At 40.2% G+C, this 17,047-nt stretch overlaps 1 protein-coding gene across 1 annotated transcript in view; it reads right to left on the bottom strand.

Moving 5' to 3' along the window:
• The window catches only part of LOC139964961 (uncharacterized), a 17,587-nt gene continuing 540 nt past the window's right edge, over positions 1-17,047 (bottom strand). Inside the window, exons 2-3 of the mRNA XM_071967077.1 lie at positions 14,427-16,310; positions 1-6,719 (exon numbers count right to left, since the gene is read on the bottom strand). Coding sequence (XP_071823178.1) covers positions 3,487-6,719; positions 14,427-16,308 — 5,115 coding nt within the window. The 5' untranslated portion in view covers positions 16,309-16,310 and the 3' untranslated portion in view covers positions 1-3,486. The remainder of the gene's footprint in view (positions 6,720-14,426; positions 16,311-17,047) is intronic.

Genomic DNA, 17,047 nt, shown 5'->3' on the forward strand with positions numbered 1-17,047 from the left:
TTTTTGTCCATAATATATTTTCCATCATACATAACAGCCAATCTGTCACTTACATAAAGTGTAAATGTTCTTAGCTTTGCATGGGGTGCAACCATGGCGTAGGAAGGTACTTTTGAGTGGGGGGGGGGGCTGAAGACTGATGGCTGGCCTGGGGGAGGGGTCTAAGGGGAGGGGGTTCCCCCTCCCCTTTGGAATTTTTTTGCATTTCCAGGTGGCCTCAGATGCAATTTGGTGCAATATAGCACACTTCAACTCTCACTCCATTTTGTAAAGAATTTTGCATTTTCACCTGGCCTTAAATGCAATTTGGTGTTCCAAATGAGATTTTTTTCTCATTTGGAAATGAAAAAGGGGTTTTCTGACTTGCGGAGCGGGGGGGCGGAATGATACTTCCGCCCCCCCCATATTTTTCACTGGGGGGGCTGGGGCCCCCCAGCCCCCCCGGTTCCTACGCCCTTGGGTGCAACTGAGAACTTGGTTCTATAGTTTTACAACAAAGTAAACCATCGCATACAATCCTCTAAGGCGATAACAATACAGCAGCATAATACCCCAAAACAGCATTGCACGCCATGGTATCCAAGTAGTTTCATTACTTGAAAAATTCTACTGTTTGTAAATTCAAGCAGTTTTGAAAAAAATGTAGAAACATTTAAAAATTATGCATGTTTGCACATGTATTAATGATGACAATGTATGATGGTGACAGGATCGATGTCGCGAATAGAATGCAAATTAATTACTAACTCACTCATTAACATTCACTGTGGTGGAAAAATTGAGGAGGTGTCTTAGTTTGATTAAATGCAATCTTGTTTTGGAGTGATACTCTTTAGGTTTGTTCCATATGTAAACAAAATACTCAAGCTTTATATACTAGACCTAATGTACAGCACCGTATAATATTGTGTGACTATATACAAACTTGAGCTGATGAAAAGATCTCCACTGAAATCAAATATACCAACAACAGAATTCAATAAGAGGCATTTATATACCAAGTATGGCCACTGAAAACGATACACTAACAACAGAGTTTAGTAGGGGGCATCTATATACCGAGTATGGCCACTGAAAACGATACACTAAAAAAGAATTTAGTAAGGGGCATCTTCATACCAAGTATAACCACTGAAAACGATACACTTATGATTTAGTAAGGGGCATCTACATACCAAGTATAACCCCTGAAAATGATAAATTAACAACAGGATTTAGTAAGGGGTATCTATATACCAAGTATTATCCACTGAAAATGATATACTAACAAATGAATTCAGTAAGGGGCATCTATACACCAGGTATAACCTCTGAAACTGATACACTAACAACAAAATTAGTAAGGGGCATCTATATACCAAGTAGAAGATGCATTAAAGTTTGATCAACTGATAAAGGCCTGTTTTAACCTTTTCAGATTTTGACTGCTGCATTTCTAGTATGACCTTTGACCTTCACTAAACACAATAACAGTCAAGAACTCATTACTAGACAACTACCTATCAAGCACAAGATTCATGAAAGATGAGGTTAATGAATTTGCAGGTTTAATTGCTTTCAAAGATTTGACAACCACTGACCTCAAATGATCTTTGATCTTCTTCAAAAACAGTAACAATCGAGAATTGATTAAGAGAAACCTATACATACTTAGTAGGAGATTAAGCTAGACTTACTGAATTAACAATGTAAATGGTTACAATATCTTTACATTTTGACCATGGGTTGCCTCAAATAACCTTCACAAACTTGAATATTAGCAGGGAATTCATTAAGAGGCACCTATAAACCATAGTACCAGGTGTTAAGAATTTTACTTCTATTGACCTTGAATGACCATTGATATCCACAAAAACTATCGGGTTGTTCTTACTAAAGATGAGTGATATACTGTACCAAGTTTGATAACCATCCATCATATAGTTTATGCATTATCATGTTTACAAAGTTTCCATACTGTCAATAAATTGCCTTATGACCTTCACCTCCACAACAATAGGGATCTTTACTAACTAGGGTAAACCAACATATGGAGCACAATGTTCAGTCAAGTTTGTTTTTTTGCATTAACAGTGTTTACAAAATGTTACAGACTTTCAGCTATGTTGTCCTCAAATGATGTCTGACCGCCACACCAAATATAAAGTTCAACCATGTTGTACTTCTTTAGTCATTGTGTTTACATTTTCAGAGTTTGACCTATCACCTCAAATGACCTTTCGACTTCTACAAAATTATAGCATTCTTGTACTCACTTATGTGTATTGTATCTGCATGCCTAATTCACCCTTCAGGCACTATACCTAAGATATTGTGATACCAGCTCGTGCCACACGCACACACACATGCCAATTAGACCGCATAGGTTACTTTTCTGCCTAGGGCAAGTACCCCCCCCCCCCGCCCCCTTAAAAAAAAAAAAACTATTGTCAGTCTTGTTAAAGTTTCAGTACCTTCCTTTTGTTTTCAGTTTGTAGAAACTTCCATTAAGACAATAGAGACCCATCAATCAAAACGGCTAAACTACCTCTAGTTTATCACACAGCCCATGGAAGCCAGCTCCTCACAAACAACATAAAGAGTCCCTAGCACAATATTAATCTTGGAATCTCAAATAACTTGTATCCACTTCATTAATAACATATAGCGCACAAATGGTGCACATGTAAGTTATCTTCAGGTTGGCTGCCCCGATTATCTATGGAAAGTCAAAAGAATAGCTTTTGAGACTTTATTGTAATTATGATACATTTGAATTATCATTACTAAGTATCGCCTTATAAACTGATCAGCTGCCATCATCAAGACATTAAAGGGTGTGAAGAATCGCGCAAAAAGAAACGTCTAATGCCGGTAATCTGACCTAGTTTCGAATGAGGTGTAACAGAAGTGTTAGACACCACCATCGATCCCAGAAAATACACACACAGCTTGCTACCGTCGGTAATTAGACACTAGTGTACAGTCAGCACATACAGCTGCGGTCAATACCCACAGCACAGGGTACAAATGATACAGTGATGGACATCTCAGGTCCAGCTAAAGATAACAAGGTATCAAATTTCATTACTGTCTGCATTTTGTAGCGACAAGAGAAAAACTTCACTTGCAAGCAACGGAAAGTTAACTCTTTAAAGATGGCGGCATGCTGTTTGGGGCGAGTCTTCAATGCCTTTAAACATACATACAAACAAATGTGAATATTCTAAAACAAAGCTAAACATATATAATTACCCTGCATACAATACTTTCTTGGGTTTCTATTTTTTGAAGACTATATAACATATCAACCTTTAAATATGTGACTTGTATCAACTTTGAAGGCTCATACTCTTTTGACTGGGTCCTGTAGAAAATAGCTAAACAGTAAATCGGGGCGAAGGTATTCACGAGTGCCTGATATTGATGTTCGATACATTCAAGGTGTGTATATGGAGCATTCTGAGACCAGAACATTACCCAACAAAATACAGTTTAGATTTTTATCTACAGAGTATCTATCTGAACAACCTCTTCCTCCATCGTCGTCTGGAGCTGTTCGGTGGAGACCTCAGTTTCATCTGGACCTGGATCAGCTACGATGATATCCTCCTGCATCGATGTGGTGGTGGCTGACCCCTCGCTGACCTTCGGTACAATGTTAATGACAGTCTTATCTTGGTTCGTGTCCCCGCTGTCATTTCTGTGGGTTTTGAGATGTCTCCTGAGAGCAAACTTCACTATGAAACCTTTCCCGCATGTAGGACACACGTACGGTTTCTCTCCGGTGTGGGTGCGGGTGTGCCGCTGCCACGTACCCCACTCCGCAAACGCCTTGTCACAGAACTCGCATGCGTAAGGTTTGGATCCCGTGTGAGTTCTCTCGTGCCTCTGGACATGAGCCAACTGAGCAAAGGGTTTGTTGCAGTACTGACATGGATAAGGTTTCAGGCCGGTATGGGTAGCCGTATGTATCCGATGACTGGAGTAATTTCGAAACTCCCTGGGACAGTATTGGCATTTGTACAGCGTTTCGCCTGTGTGGATGGCCTCGTGGGCTTTCAGCGACAGCTTTGCGGTGAAGTTTCGTCCGCAGTACTGGCACATGTAACGCATCTCCTTGCCTATTTCATGTCTCTTCATGTGGTTCTCGTAGCCGCCGTGGGAGAAGAAGTTCTTGTTACATTTGTGACACTTTTTGTGGAACTTGGGCTCAAACATGTCAACTTTTTGAACACACACTAAACTGCTTCCAAAGATCTCAAATATACTGAGTGATTCAAATACCTTCTCCTCATTTCCCTTTGACTCCTCCTCCTCCCCTCTCTCTGTATTGGCTTCTTCCTCCATCTCGTCGTCGGTGGCTTCGGACTCGTCCGCTGGGTCCTGGTGTCCTCCTACCTCCTGAATCTCTACCGCTGCTGCCTGCGTGGCATCCTTTGGATCGGCAGCCGTGGAGGTGTTCACGTCTGCACCGACACTCAACTCGACCAGAGCATTTCTTGCCTCGTCGTCGTGACCTGGGTTCAAGGTCTCCCTTTCCACCATTTGAGGTTTGCGATTATACCTCTGCCTGATCTTTTCCATGTTTGGATTTTCATAGATAGAAGGTGAAATAAAGTCATCGTCAACATTAACCTGAAAGCTGTATTCTGGTTTTGTCGGATCGAGACTCTGGGACTCAGAAAGGTCATTTGCAACTTCCATCTGTACGGCAATCTCCTTTGCTACCATCCGTGTCTCTTCGTCCATTTTCCCTTCCGTTGGGATGCCTGAAGCATCTTCCGAAGTCGTGGCAATCGGATGGATCTCATCCTCGATTGCAAATGATAAAATTTCTATCGGACCTTGTGCGGTCTGAAGCTTGGTGGTAGAAAGTACCTGAGTTGCCACAGCGGAAGTCGTAGCTACTTCCGCCTTTGAAACCCCAATAAGGGGGAGCAGGTCTTGCGCACTCTTCGATCCTCCCTCGATCTGAACCTCTGTAGCGATGCCCCCAGTGCTAGCCTCTGACATCTCGTTGCTTTGTTTTGTCTCTTTCATTTTCTCCATTGACTGCACGAAGCTCTTCAGAGCGAGTGCTAAGATCTCGGCATCCTGATTTGTCGGCATGGCGTGAGTCTTCATGTGGCGAGCAAGGACGTGGCTCACTGCGAAGGACTTTTGGCATACCGAACAAGAGAATGGCTTCTCACCTGTGTGGGTTCTCTCGTGTCGCTGGAGTGACCCACATTCTGCGTAAGATTTTCCGCATGTTCCACAAACGTATGGACGCTCCAGGGAATGAGAGCGCATGTGGGTTTTGAGCTGACTCTTCTGTCGGAAACTTTTGTCGCAGCAGGTGCACAGGTACGGTCTTTCACCTGTGTGACACCGTGAGTGTACTTCTAATACAGACTTATGGGTGAAACATTTACCACAATCGGTGCATTGATAAGGTCTGTCCACTTCATTGAAATGAGCGTTCCTACCATGCCTCTTCAGAGTCAACATATCGCGAAAGACCTCTCCGCATTTTCGACACTTGAACTGGTCGATGCCTATGTGATACTGGTTGTGTTTCAGAAGACTCTCCTCTGTGCTGTAGACCTTGTTACAGAACTGACAGACTGATGTGGACTTGTCTGAGTGCATGCATTTAAGGTGTTTGAAGAGACTGCTGGAATAGCAGAACGATTTATCACAGACTGTGCAGCAGTACTTCTTCTCCCCGGTGTGGGTGCTCTCGTGCATCCTCAGTTGTCTGGGCTTGGTGAAAACCTTACGACAATAGGTACAACTGTATGTCCTATCTCTGGCTGCTATCCTTGGCCCCGTTCCTTTCTCGTGGTGACTCTCGTGTTTCTGACAGTACCATTCCGTCGAAAATCCTTTACCGCAGAAACGGCAGATGTACGGCCTCTCTTTCTTGTGAAACGTTCTCACGTGACGTTCCACAAAGTGCTTCGTTTGGAAAGTCTTCTGGCAGAGTGCACAACTGAATGCATTTTGATTCGAATGACTTTTAAGGTGTGACCTATAACTGGCCCACGTGGTGCACACTTTCTGACACTTTCGACATTGGAAGATCTCTCCCTCGTCGCCTGATGATTCGACATCCTCTTTCTCACCTTTGATCAAATCTTTCTCTTCCAGTGACAGGTGACTTTTTCTCATCAAGCCATCCTCGTTATATTCAAATATCGCAATCTGTCCTTCAGTAGCTTCCGTCCCCATGGCCTCTCCTCCCTCCATTTCTGTCTCTGACGACCTGGCTTGGTTTTCTTCATCGTCAGTGCATTCGCTGTCATCCTCTTCACAGAGATATCTTTCTTCTTCTTCGTCAAGAATGGTGACAGGAATGCTAATACCCGAGGCCAACATCTCATCGTTGGTGTCGTCGATTTCTACCGGATGGTCACGTTCAATAGCTTCTCTTCCTTGCGGGTCTTCGTTGCCGATACTGCTTGTAACACCATCAGTGGGAGTGTACTGTGATGCACCATCTTCATTGTCTTGCATACTCATTTCTGTTTCTCCCTCTTTGCTAACTTCAGCCTGATCATCGACGTTGGTTTCAACCTGAGGGTTCACGTCGGTTGCTATCTCCTGTTCCATGTTCGTTATCACCTGACTCTCCATACTGCCCTCAATCACGATCTCACTGTCCATGTTTCTTCCACCCTCACTCTCCATGCTGGTATCCATCTCACTCTCCATTTTGGTTGCAACCTGACTCTCCATGGTGATCACCAAAGTATCTAGGAGAAAAGAATATTAACGTTTATGAAAAGAAGACAAAAAAGGGGAAATAAGAAACAAAATTGAAAAGTTTATTGAATAGGATGATGAAATCAAAATCTGGTGCTCTACTGACAGAGCTGTGCGGCCAATATGTTGGACAATTTCCCGATCATAGCCCTTTCTTGAAGCAAGTTTATAGAACTCTGAGGCAATGTCATCCAGCATCAGTGCTTACAACCCAGAAAGAGGTAGGTTTTAACGGAACAGTAAGAGATAATCTGTTTGTTTTTTGGTTGCAAATTCAAACGACACATGTAGTTGACTGGGAAATCATTAGAACATTTGAAATTTAAGCAGACTTGTTGGTTACAACTTACAACCAGATTCAAACTAGTGATGTACCAACTACAAGTCAGGTTTGAGCAAGAAGTTTTAAATGTAATTCTGCATTAAACATATAAATCAAAACAATAGTGTTGTAATGTTTGTTATACCATTTGAATGTTATTCATAGCTAAAGGCAAGGCTGCAGTTCTACACAGAGGGCTCTAACAGTTGTAATTCAATGGTTGTTTGATCAGGAAACAAAACATAAACCGAATTTTTCCACAGGCTTTTTGACACGGATGCAACAGATGTTGTTATAAAGGGTACAGAATTCTCTTACTTGAAAAACATGTTTACCTTTGTATTGTATTAAGTTAATGTATTTACTAAAAAAACACCACCAAAAGCCCACATGCTCAGTGAGTATTTGCCACATGTTATATGAAAACATAAAATGTAACACTTAGGCTTAGATTGTCAAATTTGTACAATAATAAATATCTTCAAATGATCAGCAAGTAACCTGGCACGCATGAGAACCTACTGTACTGTATGTCACTCCTTACGCACAACCCTTCTACACTGTTAGAGTTTTATTGTTCACAAGGTTTTTAGATTTGAACTTGGAACTGTTAAGGGCAATTCCATGCAAAGGTGGACATGACCACCCTATTTTCAAGATTGTCATATATATGTATGTACACATTTGGTATCAAATTAAACTTTAACTTGAAGTGTGAAGTTTTCAGATATAACATGTTTGGACTATATAATGTTTGGACTATTGAGTGTATATATATACTTGTGGTGTGCCATAATGAAGTTATGAAACATGGTACATGAAACAAAAATTGACTTTTGCATCTGAGTTGCAACAGTGCCCTGAAATACATTTCTACACTTTCAACACCCTCCTCTCACTTTTGATATTAATACTTCCACCAAGAATATGGATTGAAACACTTTTTTTGTGTCCCCACAGAATGTGGCACTTTTAAATAAAATTTTGTATAACTTTAAGACATGATTCAAAAGGACCACATGCCAAGTATAAAACATTTTACTCATTTGAATTTGATTTGTCATCCAAAAACATGGTTATTTTTAAAATGTACTTTCTTTAATTGTACTGTTTGAGACCCAATTAAAGAATATAATTGTGACTTTGATATTCAATAGACTTTGATGTGTGTCTGTATTTGTTATTTTTTTTTGGGGGGGGAGGGGGGTTCCTGCTATATTTATTCATTTTACAACTTTACAGAATCTCAGTTGACTTCTGATTATGTTAATAATGTAACTGACAAAAAAATCTAAATTGCTTGTAATTGTTATTCACTATCATACATGTACACTTGCACCGTAATACTTTTTCTCTTCCAATACCAATTTTGTCTTTGAATACTAAATTTGTGTTTCTGGACATTAAATCCGCGATATGAGCATGGATGTTTTCCCAGAGCACAATGTGTTCATGTACATACTTCTTATTTCCTGAAGTATGTCTTACTTTTGTCATAAATTGTGACCCACACCGATCAATGATGTATCATTTCTATATAATTTTAAAGTCAAAATCATTTTCCTGAATCACAGCCGGGAGAAATGCTGTACGGTACCGTACAAATAAAATTTCTCACAAAATGGAGATATTTCCAAGTATATCTTTACTGAAGAACACAAATATCAACACCATTGCAAATATTTCATGTAAACAATTTCATAATTACTCATATGTCTATTCCTCAAAAAAATTATAAGTTTTACTGTAACATTAATATATCAACTGAATAAGTGAATCCCAAACTCCACTGACAGTTAATGGTAGCCTACTTTTGTAAACAAGAACAAACCATTTAAGTTTGCAGACAACAAACAATCAGTGATTTTGTTTATCTAGGCTTACCCCAAATGGGCAAAGTTTATTCAATAATAAGAAACCATTAAACACATTTCATATTCTTCATAAGGAGAAGCAATTCATTATAATTATTAGTATTAATAATTCATAGAAAGGAATAAAGTAACAACTTATGATCTGTACCCTAGCAGAACAATGACAAATTTTTAAAGCATATTTCAACTTTTAATGCTAGTTGCAATTTAGCATAATCAGACCGGCCAAGCTGTCTTTCACAAAAATAGGGAGATTTGCAATTTTCCATCCCAAAAGTGGGAAGATAAGGTTATAATAAAGCGAGAGGGATAATTGAGTAAAATCCAACTCAACTATGACAGCAGTTAAAGTAACATAAAAATATTATTGGGTTTTATTATGTCACCTCTGTTGTGCTCATGACAGCAGACCACAATGGCATAATCATATTACTAAAACCGAAAAATGAAGATTTTCTCCGCATTCCAAACGCAGATCAAACATATGCACAGCTCAATTCTGATCACAATTGAGACTCGAGAACAAAATGAACTTGTGCTGCAGATTAGGCTATCAAAATTTGCATAAAAATAGGATGGACAACTGCCTTCAAAAGTGGGAAAGTTGTCAGGTTTGCGTAAGGCTGGATCTTACTGTAGGCCCTTTGCCTAACGCTTAGGCTTTATCCAAGAAACAGACACTGGTATTAATTGTCATGTCCAGTTAGGCCTACTTTAGTTACTTGTTAAGGCAGGCTAATTACTATCTCCAACATTAGGCCTAGTAGTAGGCTAGTACTAGTATTACTACGAGTAGTAGTACCTAGCCTATCTAGGCATATAACCTTCATTCTTATGCTAAGCGATTAATTAAAATGGGAATTACAGACCAGACGAAAACTAGCTTATTACTTGGTTAGGCCTAACGACAGTAAAGTAGCTACAGTAGTGGTACTAGTAGGCCTATACTACTTTCTTGGTGATTTCGATGCATAATTATGTAATTGCCGCTATGTTTGTTACAATGCCGAGTGCTATCATTAGGCAAGGATTGTTTACAAAACATCTGGCATCATCCAGCTCAATCTTTCACAGGATGAAGTCATCAACATATGACTTACAGTGACAAATACTTCGATGAATCTATGTCAAAGATTTCAGTCTTCCTTCTTTTGAAGCCTTGATGGATTGAAAAGAAAATGATGATTTTCGACTTTCTTTCAGTCAAGTAACCTGGCATTAGTGAATTCGAGGGCGCTCGACAAAAACAAGAATTCCGCGCATGATGTTCCATCCGTAAAGGTGTCGGCACCACAATTGTTTCATTGACTTTGAGCTTACACACTAAACTCGTCACTTTCAAGACCCGTAAATGCATAGATTGGCGTCTTCAACTGCCATATCCCACCAACCACATTATAGCTGAGATCTAAGCCTGTTATGACATTTGCAAATTGGCATATCATGACGGTTTAGCTTTAGAACAAGAAAGGAACAAGTTTAGCATACTGAATCCCAACCCTTCTATCTGGTCCTTCGCCCGGAGTTATATAAACATTGAACAAAAAAATTCTAAAAATGGTTTATATCACCTTCAATCCTCCCAACTTTCACACCATCTGTACTTTAAATTATAGCTTACTCTTTCCCATAAAATAATTGTGTTCACCGTGCTCATTAACCTGTCTGTATTCTGTGAGTGTTTTTGTCCCATCTGTTACTGTAACTTGTCATTTAGCCTCTGAAGAAGATCCTGCTAGGATCGAAAGGTCAGGCCAACTTACTTTTACACATTCTTTCCCATAAAGGCAGAAAAATCAATATGATGGTTACTGAGAACATGCTAAAATTACAAGCATTACATTAGTTCATTTAAGCTCTTTTCAATGGTTTAACTTTTCGAGCGGATGTATACACTACTCGAACGACTTGCCCGAAAAATATAACCAAAATTTTTCGCGCGGTCCGCGCGCGTTCCACATGTTAATGTGCATATCAAATAGGCATTCATCGGTTATTACATCACATGCCAATAACATAAAATCATTTTCCGTCTTACTATTCTTCCATATTGGTTATAATTATTGGGGAAGTCGTTACAACAATAATGATAATAAAAATAATTATATAAGTGTAACCATTGAAAAACACATTGCAAATTCTTCTTCTTTTTTCAGTAGGTGCGAATGGCGGAGCTAGGGGTATTGGTCAGGGGGAGAGAATGGTCTGTAGGGGCGCTTTTGACACTATCTAAGCGGAGCGCCACCACAGGTTGGCGCGGAGCGTACAGAATTTTTTTTTGAGTAAAGATACTCCTTAGATCGCCGGAAATGACCCTTTCCGGGCCTTGCTAATTTGCAGATAAACGAAGAATAAATAGGTGTCATCGCCTTTTGTCAGAAAATTGCACCCGCAAAATGTGACAAATGTCAATAGGTATTTGAGAGCGCAATAAAAAAGTCAATAATCGCGAATAGTAAAAAGTGGTAAATAGCTGAAAAGGGCGCCAGCAGTCCATTTGAGTCCGTCAGGGGGGCATCCGCCCCCTCTGACTGTATGGACGCTCCGCCACTGGTAGGTGCCCGAAAAATTCTCAGCATATTGCCCGAATTTTCGACCAAAAATTTGATAAACACATTGCAAATTATTCTTCTTTCAGTAGGTGCTCGAAAAATTCTCAGCATATTGCCCGAATTTTCACCCCAAAATTGAAAAACACATTGCAAATTATTATTCTTTCAGTAGATGCCCGAAAAATTCTCAGCATATTGCCGAATTTCACCAAAAAAGAAAAGAAAAACACACTGCAAATTATTCTTCTTCCAGTAGGTGCCCGAAAAATTCTCAGCAAATTGCCCGAATTTTCACAAAAAAATATTGGTGGGGGGGGGGGGGATGCAGCCCCCCGCCTCCTACGCCTATGCCGATTGTGTTGTGGTACTGACTGGAATTTAGGACTGAGCCGTAGATATCTTCGTTCGGTGGTACAAAGCAGAACTACAAAATAAAAGGTTCGTTGGCACCAACAGTAACAGTGGATTCGAAGTATTTCACAGATCATCCACGAGGAGGCAGAATGAGGAGGCAGATCCCACAGGGATACTTGCACAAATTTGAGGGGTACAGGAGTTTGTATCTGCTATTCCCAATAGGGTTGCTGTTATAACAGCAGTGTTGCGCCTCATTCTCTACTTTTCTTATCTCGAAAATTCAATGAAATGTCGTTACAATGCGAAATTTCGACAACTTGTGTGGAGATTGGTAGAAGTTGCTTATTAATAAAAAAAATAAGAACGGCGATATTTGACGATATTTCGTCATTGGCACACTCAACGCTGTGATTTCTGGAGAAGTTTCAAGAGGATAAAAGACAACAAAATTCGACATTTGGAGTAAAGTCGGTATTTTCTGATAAAATTGTCGAGCTTTTGAATAGAAAGTAAATAAACAAAACTGTTTAAAATATACATTGAACATCGTTGCACCTACATATATTTATTCTTTTTGACACAAAGCAGGGTGGGCAGGGGGGGGTGGTGGGGGTGTGGCTGAGTAGTCAAGAACGATTGTGATAAGTACTTTGAAATTGTCAAAGAACCAATAGAGATATCTGTGTCAAGTTGTTTCCTGCACACATCTCATCCACTTAACGTATCTCTTAAAATCATAGATCAACTTTAATAATAACTGCTCCAAATTTAAACCCCCAAGGGCCACTTCTATTTTTCCAGGAATAAGCATATAATATAGTCTTTGCTTCTTGGTATGCAGGTGGCATGCTAAGGAGACCATACAGCTGATGTGATTTAGTTAATACTCCACTCCATATTTTTGCGCTGCTTAAAGGGTGTGAAGACTCACGCAAAAAGAAACCTCTAATGCCGGAAATCTGACCTAGTTTCGAATGAGGTGTAACAGAAGTGTTAGACACCACCATCGATCACAGAAAAAAAAAAACAAACAGCTTGCTACCGTCGGTAATTAGACACTAGTTCGTGTACAGTCAGTACATACAGCTGCGGTTAATACCCACAGCACAGTGTATAGACGTTACAGTGATGGACATCTCAGGTCCAGCTAAAGATAACAAGGTATCACGTTTCATTAATGTCTGCATTTTGTAGCGACACAAACAAAACGTCACTTGCAAGCAACAGAAAGTAAACTGTTTCAGATGACGGCACGTGGTTTGGGGCGAGTCTTCAATGCCTTTAAACAAAATATAAAATAGCTAGAGACATATTGCTCAAAAACGGGTTCTTCGTGTGTTTCCACAATAAATATAATTTTGAACTAAGTTCAACTTCTACTCTCTCACCAAATCCAACTTCTTCGAGTTAGATAACTATCACTGAATTAATTCAACACAAAATGCATTATTACACAGCATCAATTATGACCCTCATGTTAACTTGAGACTAATATTGACGGACAACCATGATGTACCACTTTGCATACATTTTTTTAATATTTAAAAATCTATGTGACACAGTTGAAACCGACAGAGCAAAAAAAAAAACATACATATATCACTGACCTATTAGATATAATATTGCAAAACTCGAACTGAAAATTGATTAAGCAAAATCTTTTGGTAAATACCCTTCTTGACTAATTATCGTTTTTGAAGATATTAGACGGAAGCACTTTCCACAAACATTTTCACATCAAAAATATTACATTTCTAAAATCATCTGATACTGGCTTTGACCACCCCATAGAAACAGCAAGGGTTATAACCGACATAATCTCCTCGAAAGAGTTAATCAAACCCGACCAAGGGAAACTTTAAGAATTAACCTCCTGGTGGCAGTATGATGCATGGCAAATTCTTAAAAGAGGTCTGGTCGTCCGAGACCACCCAATTTCTGTAAGGGCTACCAACTTTCTGTTCGGACAACCACAATCAGCTTTGGTGGATATCCAGCGGATGACTAGTGTTTCACATCAAATTCAGATTTCATTGAAAACAAAAAGGCCCCTAAAATGGTGTTTATTGGTATCACCCCCCACCATCACTTTGGAGATCCTGAAATAACAAAATAAAAAGTGGTAGGCCTATATGATCCACCAGAAGGGGAAGTCTTTCTTGGCCGGACAATTGCTGTTCTCTTAACCCAACTACACATCTTCCCGACAGTTTCCATGTCAGTCGTTCTTTGTTTATTCTGCTACAAATTTTCTGACTAAATTTGCTGTTCAGACCATGAAAAAACTAAGACCTGGTTGTCCGAAGGATAACCAGATAAACAGTCAAAAATTTTGCCCTGTGATGTCCAAATCAAAACTGACAAAAATGATATCCCAAATCAATTTCCCATAGCAATATTTTCTCAACTGCTTTTGAGTTTTTCAAGGGTGGGTTAGCATTTCCATTGCATAAATTATTAAAGGGAGACAAATTTTTATGTCTCCTTTTTAATGGAAAAGTTTTTCTGCTGCATATTCATGAGTAAATCTGCATTGTGTATCTAGTTCAATACAGACTACTTTATCACTCAGAGCCTGCTTGACTGTCGTTCATTTGTTTTCGGGGGGTTTCCCATGCACATGGACTTGCCAATTGCCTAGAGTGCCTTTCTCAAATACGGTTGCATAGACATTTCGGCCATCTTGAAGTTGCACTTGCTGTACAAACTGCTCCGTCGTCACCATACCACTGTTCAAAATGGTGGCCGCCTCCCCACTGTTCTGATGTTCTCCGATGGTGGACTCTGTCGTCATTTCGATCTGTAGGCTCTCGGGTTTTTCGGCGACTCCCAGAGCGACCGACTGGTCCAGTTTCTCTGTTAGATCCGAGGTGTCGATGCTCTGCATGCTCTTCACGCTGGTCAGAATTTCTATCATGTTTCCACTCGAGTCGTTCTCCACGATCTGCAGACCCCCCGCGGGAATCTCCAGGCTCTCCTCCACCTGTTCGTGCACCTTCGAGTGACGCTGCAACGTGGCCTTATCGTAGAAGGACTTGGTGCAGAGTTTGCAGTGGAAACTTCTCTGCGATGAGTGAGTTTTCTCGTGTCTCTTCATCGCGTGTGCCACGGTGAACTTCTTCCCACAAGTCTGACAAGAGTAAGGCTTTACCCCCGTGTGAGTTCTCTCATGTCTCTGCAATGTTCCGTTCTCTGCGAACCCTTTGCCGCAGTACGAGCAGATGAAGGGCTTCTCCCCGGTGTGTTTCCGTAGGTGTCTCTTGTAGTTGGACAAAGTGGCAAACGCCACGTGGCAGTAGCGGCACTTCAGAGCCGGTGCCTCCGTGTGGGTTAACTCGTGGCGCTTGCAATACCAAGGTCCCAGGAATGTCTTTCCGCAGTACTGACACATGCACGAACGTGTCTTATCGTGGACTTTCAGGTGTTGCTTCAGGTAAGAGAACAAGTTGAATTCTTTACCGCAAATTTCACACTTGAAAGATTGCTCTCTGTGGATGCGTTTATGTCTGCTGAGCAAGGGTAGGCTGCTAAATGATTTACTACAAGAATGACACTTGTACAGCACCAGTCCGGAACCGAGAACCTCCGACAGGATCTTCTTCGGCCGGCCCCGTTTCCTGGGTCCGTCCGAAAGGTGTAACCTCGTGTGGTTTTGCAGACTCTGTTTGGTTACAAAGAAGTGATTACATTTACTGCATCGGTATCGCCCCTGATGGAAACGTTCGTGCTGCGACAGATACCATCTGTTCGCAAACCTCTTTCCGCAGAGCGAGCACACGAAGAAAGTTTTATTGTTGTGGATTTTCAAATGTCTTTTGTGAAGCACCTGAAAGGGGAATTCTTTTCCGCAGTATTTACAGGTGTACTTTTGCTCACCGTCAATGTGGCTCTTCATGTGGCTGCTCAAGCTCTCGGCAGACGCGAACTGACGTTCGCATTTACTGCACTTTTCAATGTTTTCGGCCAGGCCTTGCAGAGCCACCTGTCCTTTCTCGACTAGCTTATCTTCTTGGTACTCAAAGATGGAAATGTTCTCGATGATGGCTTTGTCTTCTCCGAAGTCATCGTCTGACTCTATTTCGCCCTCTTCGAAGCTCTCTTCATCTTCTTCGCTTGTACCTGAAGATTCGTCTATTAATTCATCGTCGGTCTTCTCATCGTCGCTCTGCAACCTCTCCTCATCTCCTGGATCAACTCCTGGATCTTCACCTTTCATCGGGTCGTAACCATCAGTGATGTTCTGTAACAGCAACATCTGCTCAGCTATTTCACCGTCTTGTGATGGGACCACAGTTGGAGGTGTAGCATGCTGCTCCATAGAACACATCTGATCATGTGATAAATCACATGATTCTTCACACTGCTTGCTCCCTGCTTGTTCAGTGTCCGAGATTAACCCCAAATCTTGAACTTGCGATGCTTCTGACCTCGAAGAGTCCATAGTGAAAACATCACTAGCTGTAACTTGTGACATTTCTGTGGAGGTCAACAAACAAACGGTTAGATGTAATGGTTTAGAAATATCATTCATAATTCATATTTTACACAACACCTCCTTATGTGCTGCAACAACAGTATCTGGATGGTCCCAACCAAAGAGAAGGCAGGCCGATTTTCAGGCACTTTTTTTTTGCCAGATTCTCAATGAATTGGAGGAAATATATATGAATATCTATACAAAGAAAGAAAATACATAATGCATAAAGCTATTTCCTGAAGTATTGATCAAACCTTAGCGTCAGAGAAACAAAAGTACGGCTTGATTAATTGTTTATTTTTGTGGATGCAAATTTTAAGTTGCAAAATCTGCTAACTAGAGGTGATCAAAAAAAACATTTTTAGAAAATATCTTAATATCATGAGTAACCTCCTTGTGATCAAAATGATATTTAAAATTTTATTTATATCATTTAAATTTAAACCTTTGTTGATAAATTTTTCCCAAGTAGAGTAAATAAAATGTTCTCCATCATGATTGCCATTTCCGATCTGCAGTTAACAGTTACAGCATTATGTGATGAAAATTCCATGCACCTCATGATTTACTAATTTTTTTTCATAAACTTAATATATGAAATCCTCTTTTCCATGGAATTACATACTTCTTTTGATTGAAAATAAAATAAAAAATTTGTATTAAAAGACTTTCAAAAATTGAAGAGAACATATTTTGTGCTTATGCAGGCTCTCATTTCACCATTATTAAAATGTGC

The sequence above is a fragment of the Apostichopus japonicus genome, chromosome 23 (assembly GCF_037975245.1).
Source record: "Apostichopus japonicus isolate 1M-3 chromosome 23, ASM3797524v1, whole genome shotgun sequence".
Lineage (NCBI taxonomy): Eukaryota > Metazoa > Echinodermata > Holothuroidea > Aspidochirotida > Stichopodidae > Apostichopus > Apostichopus japonicus.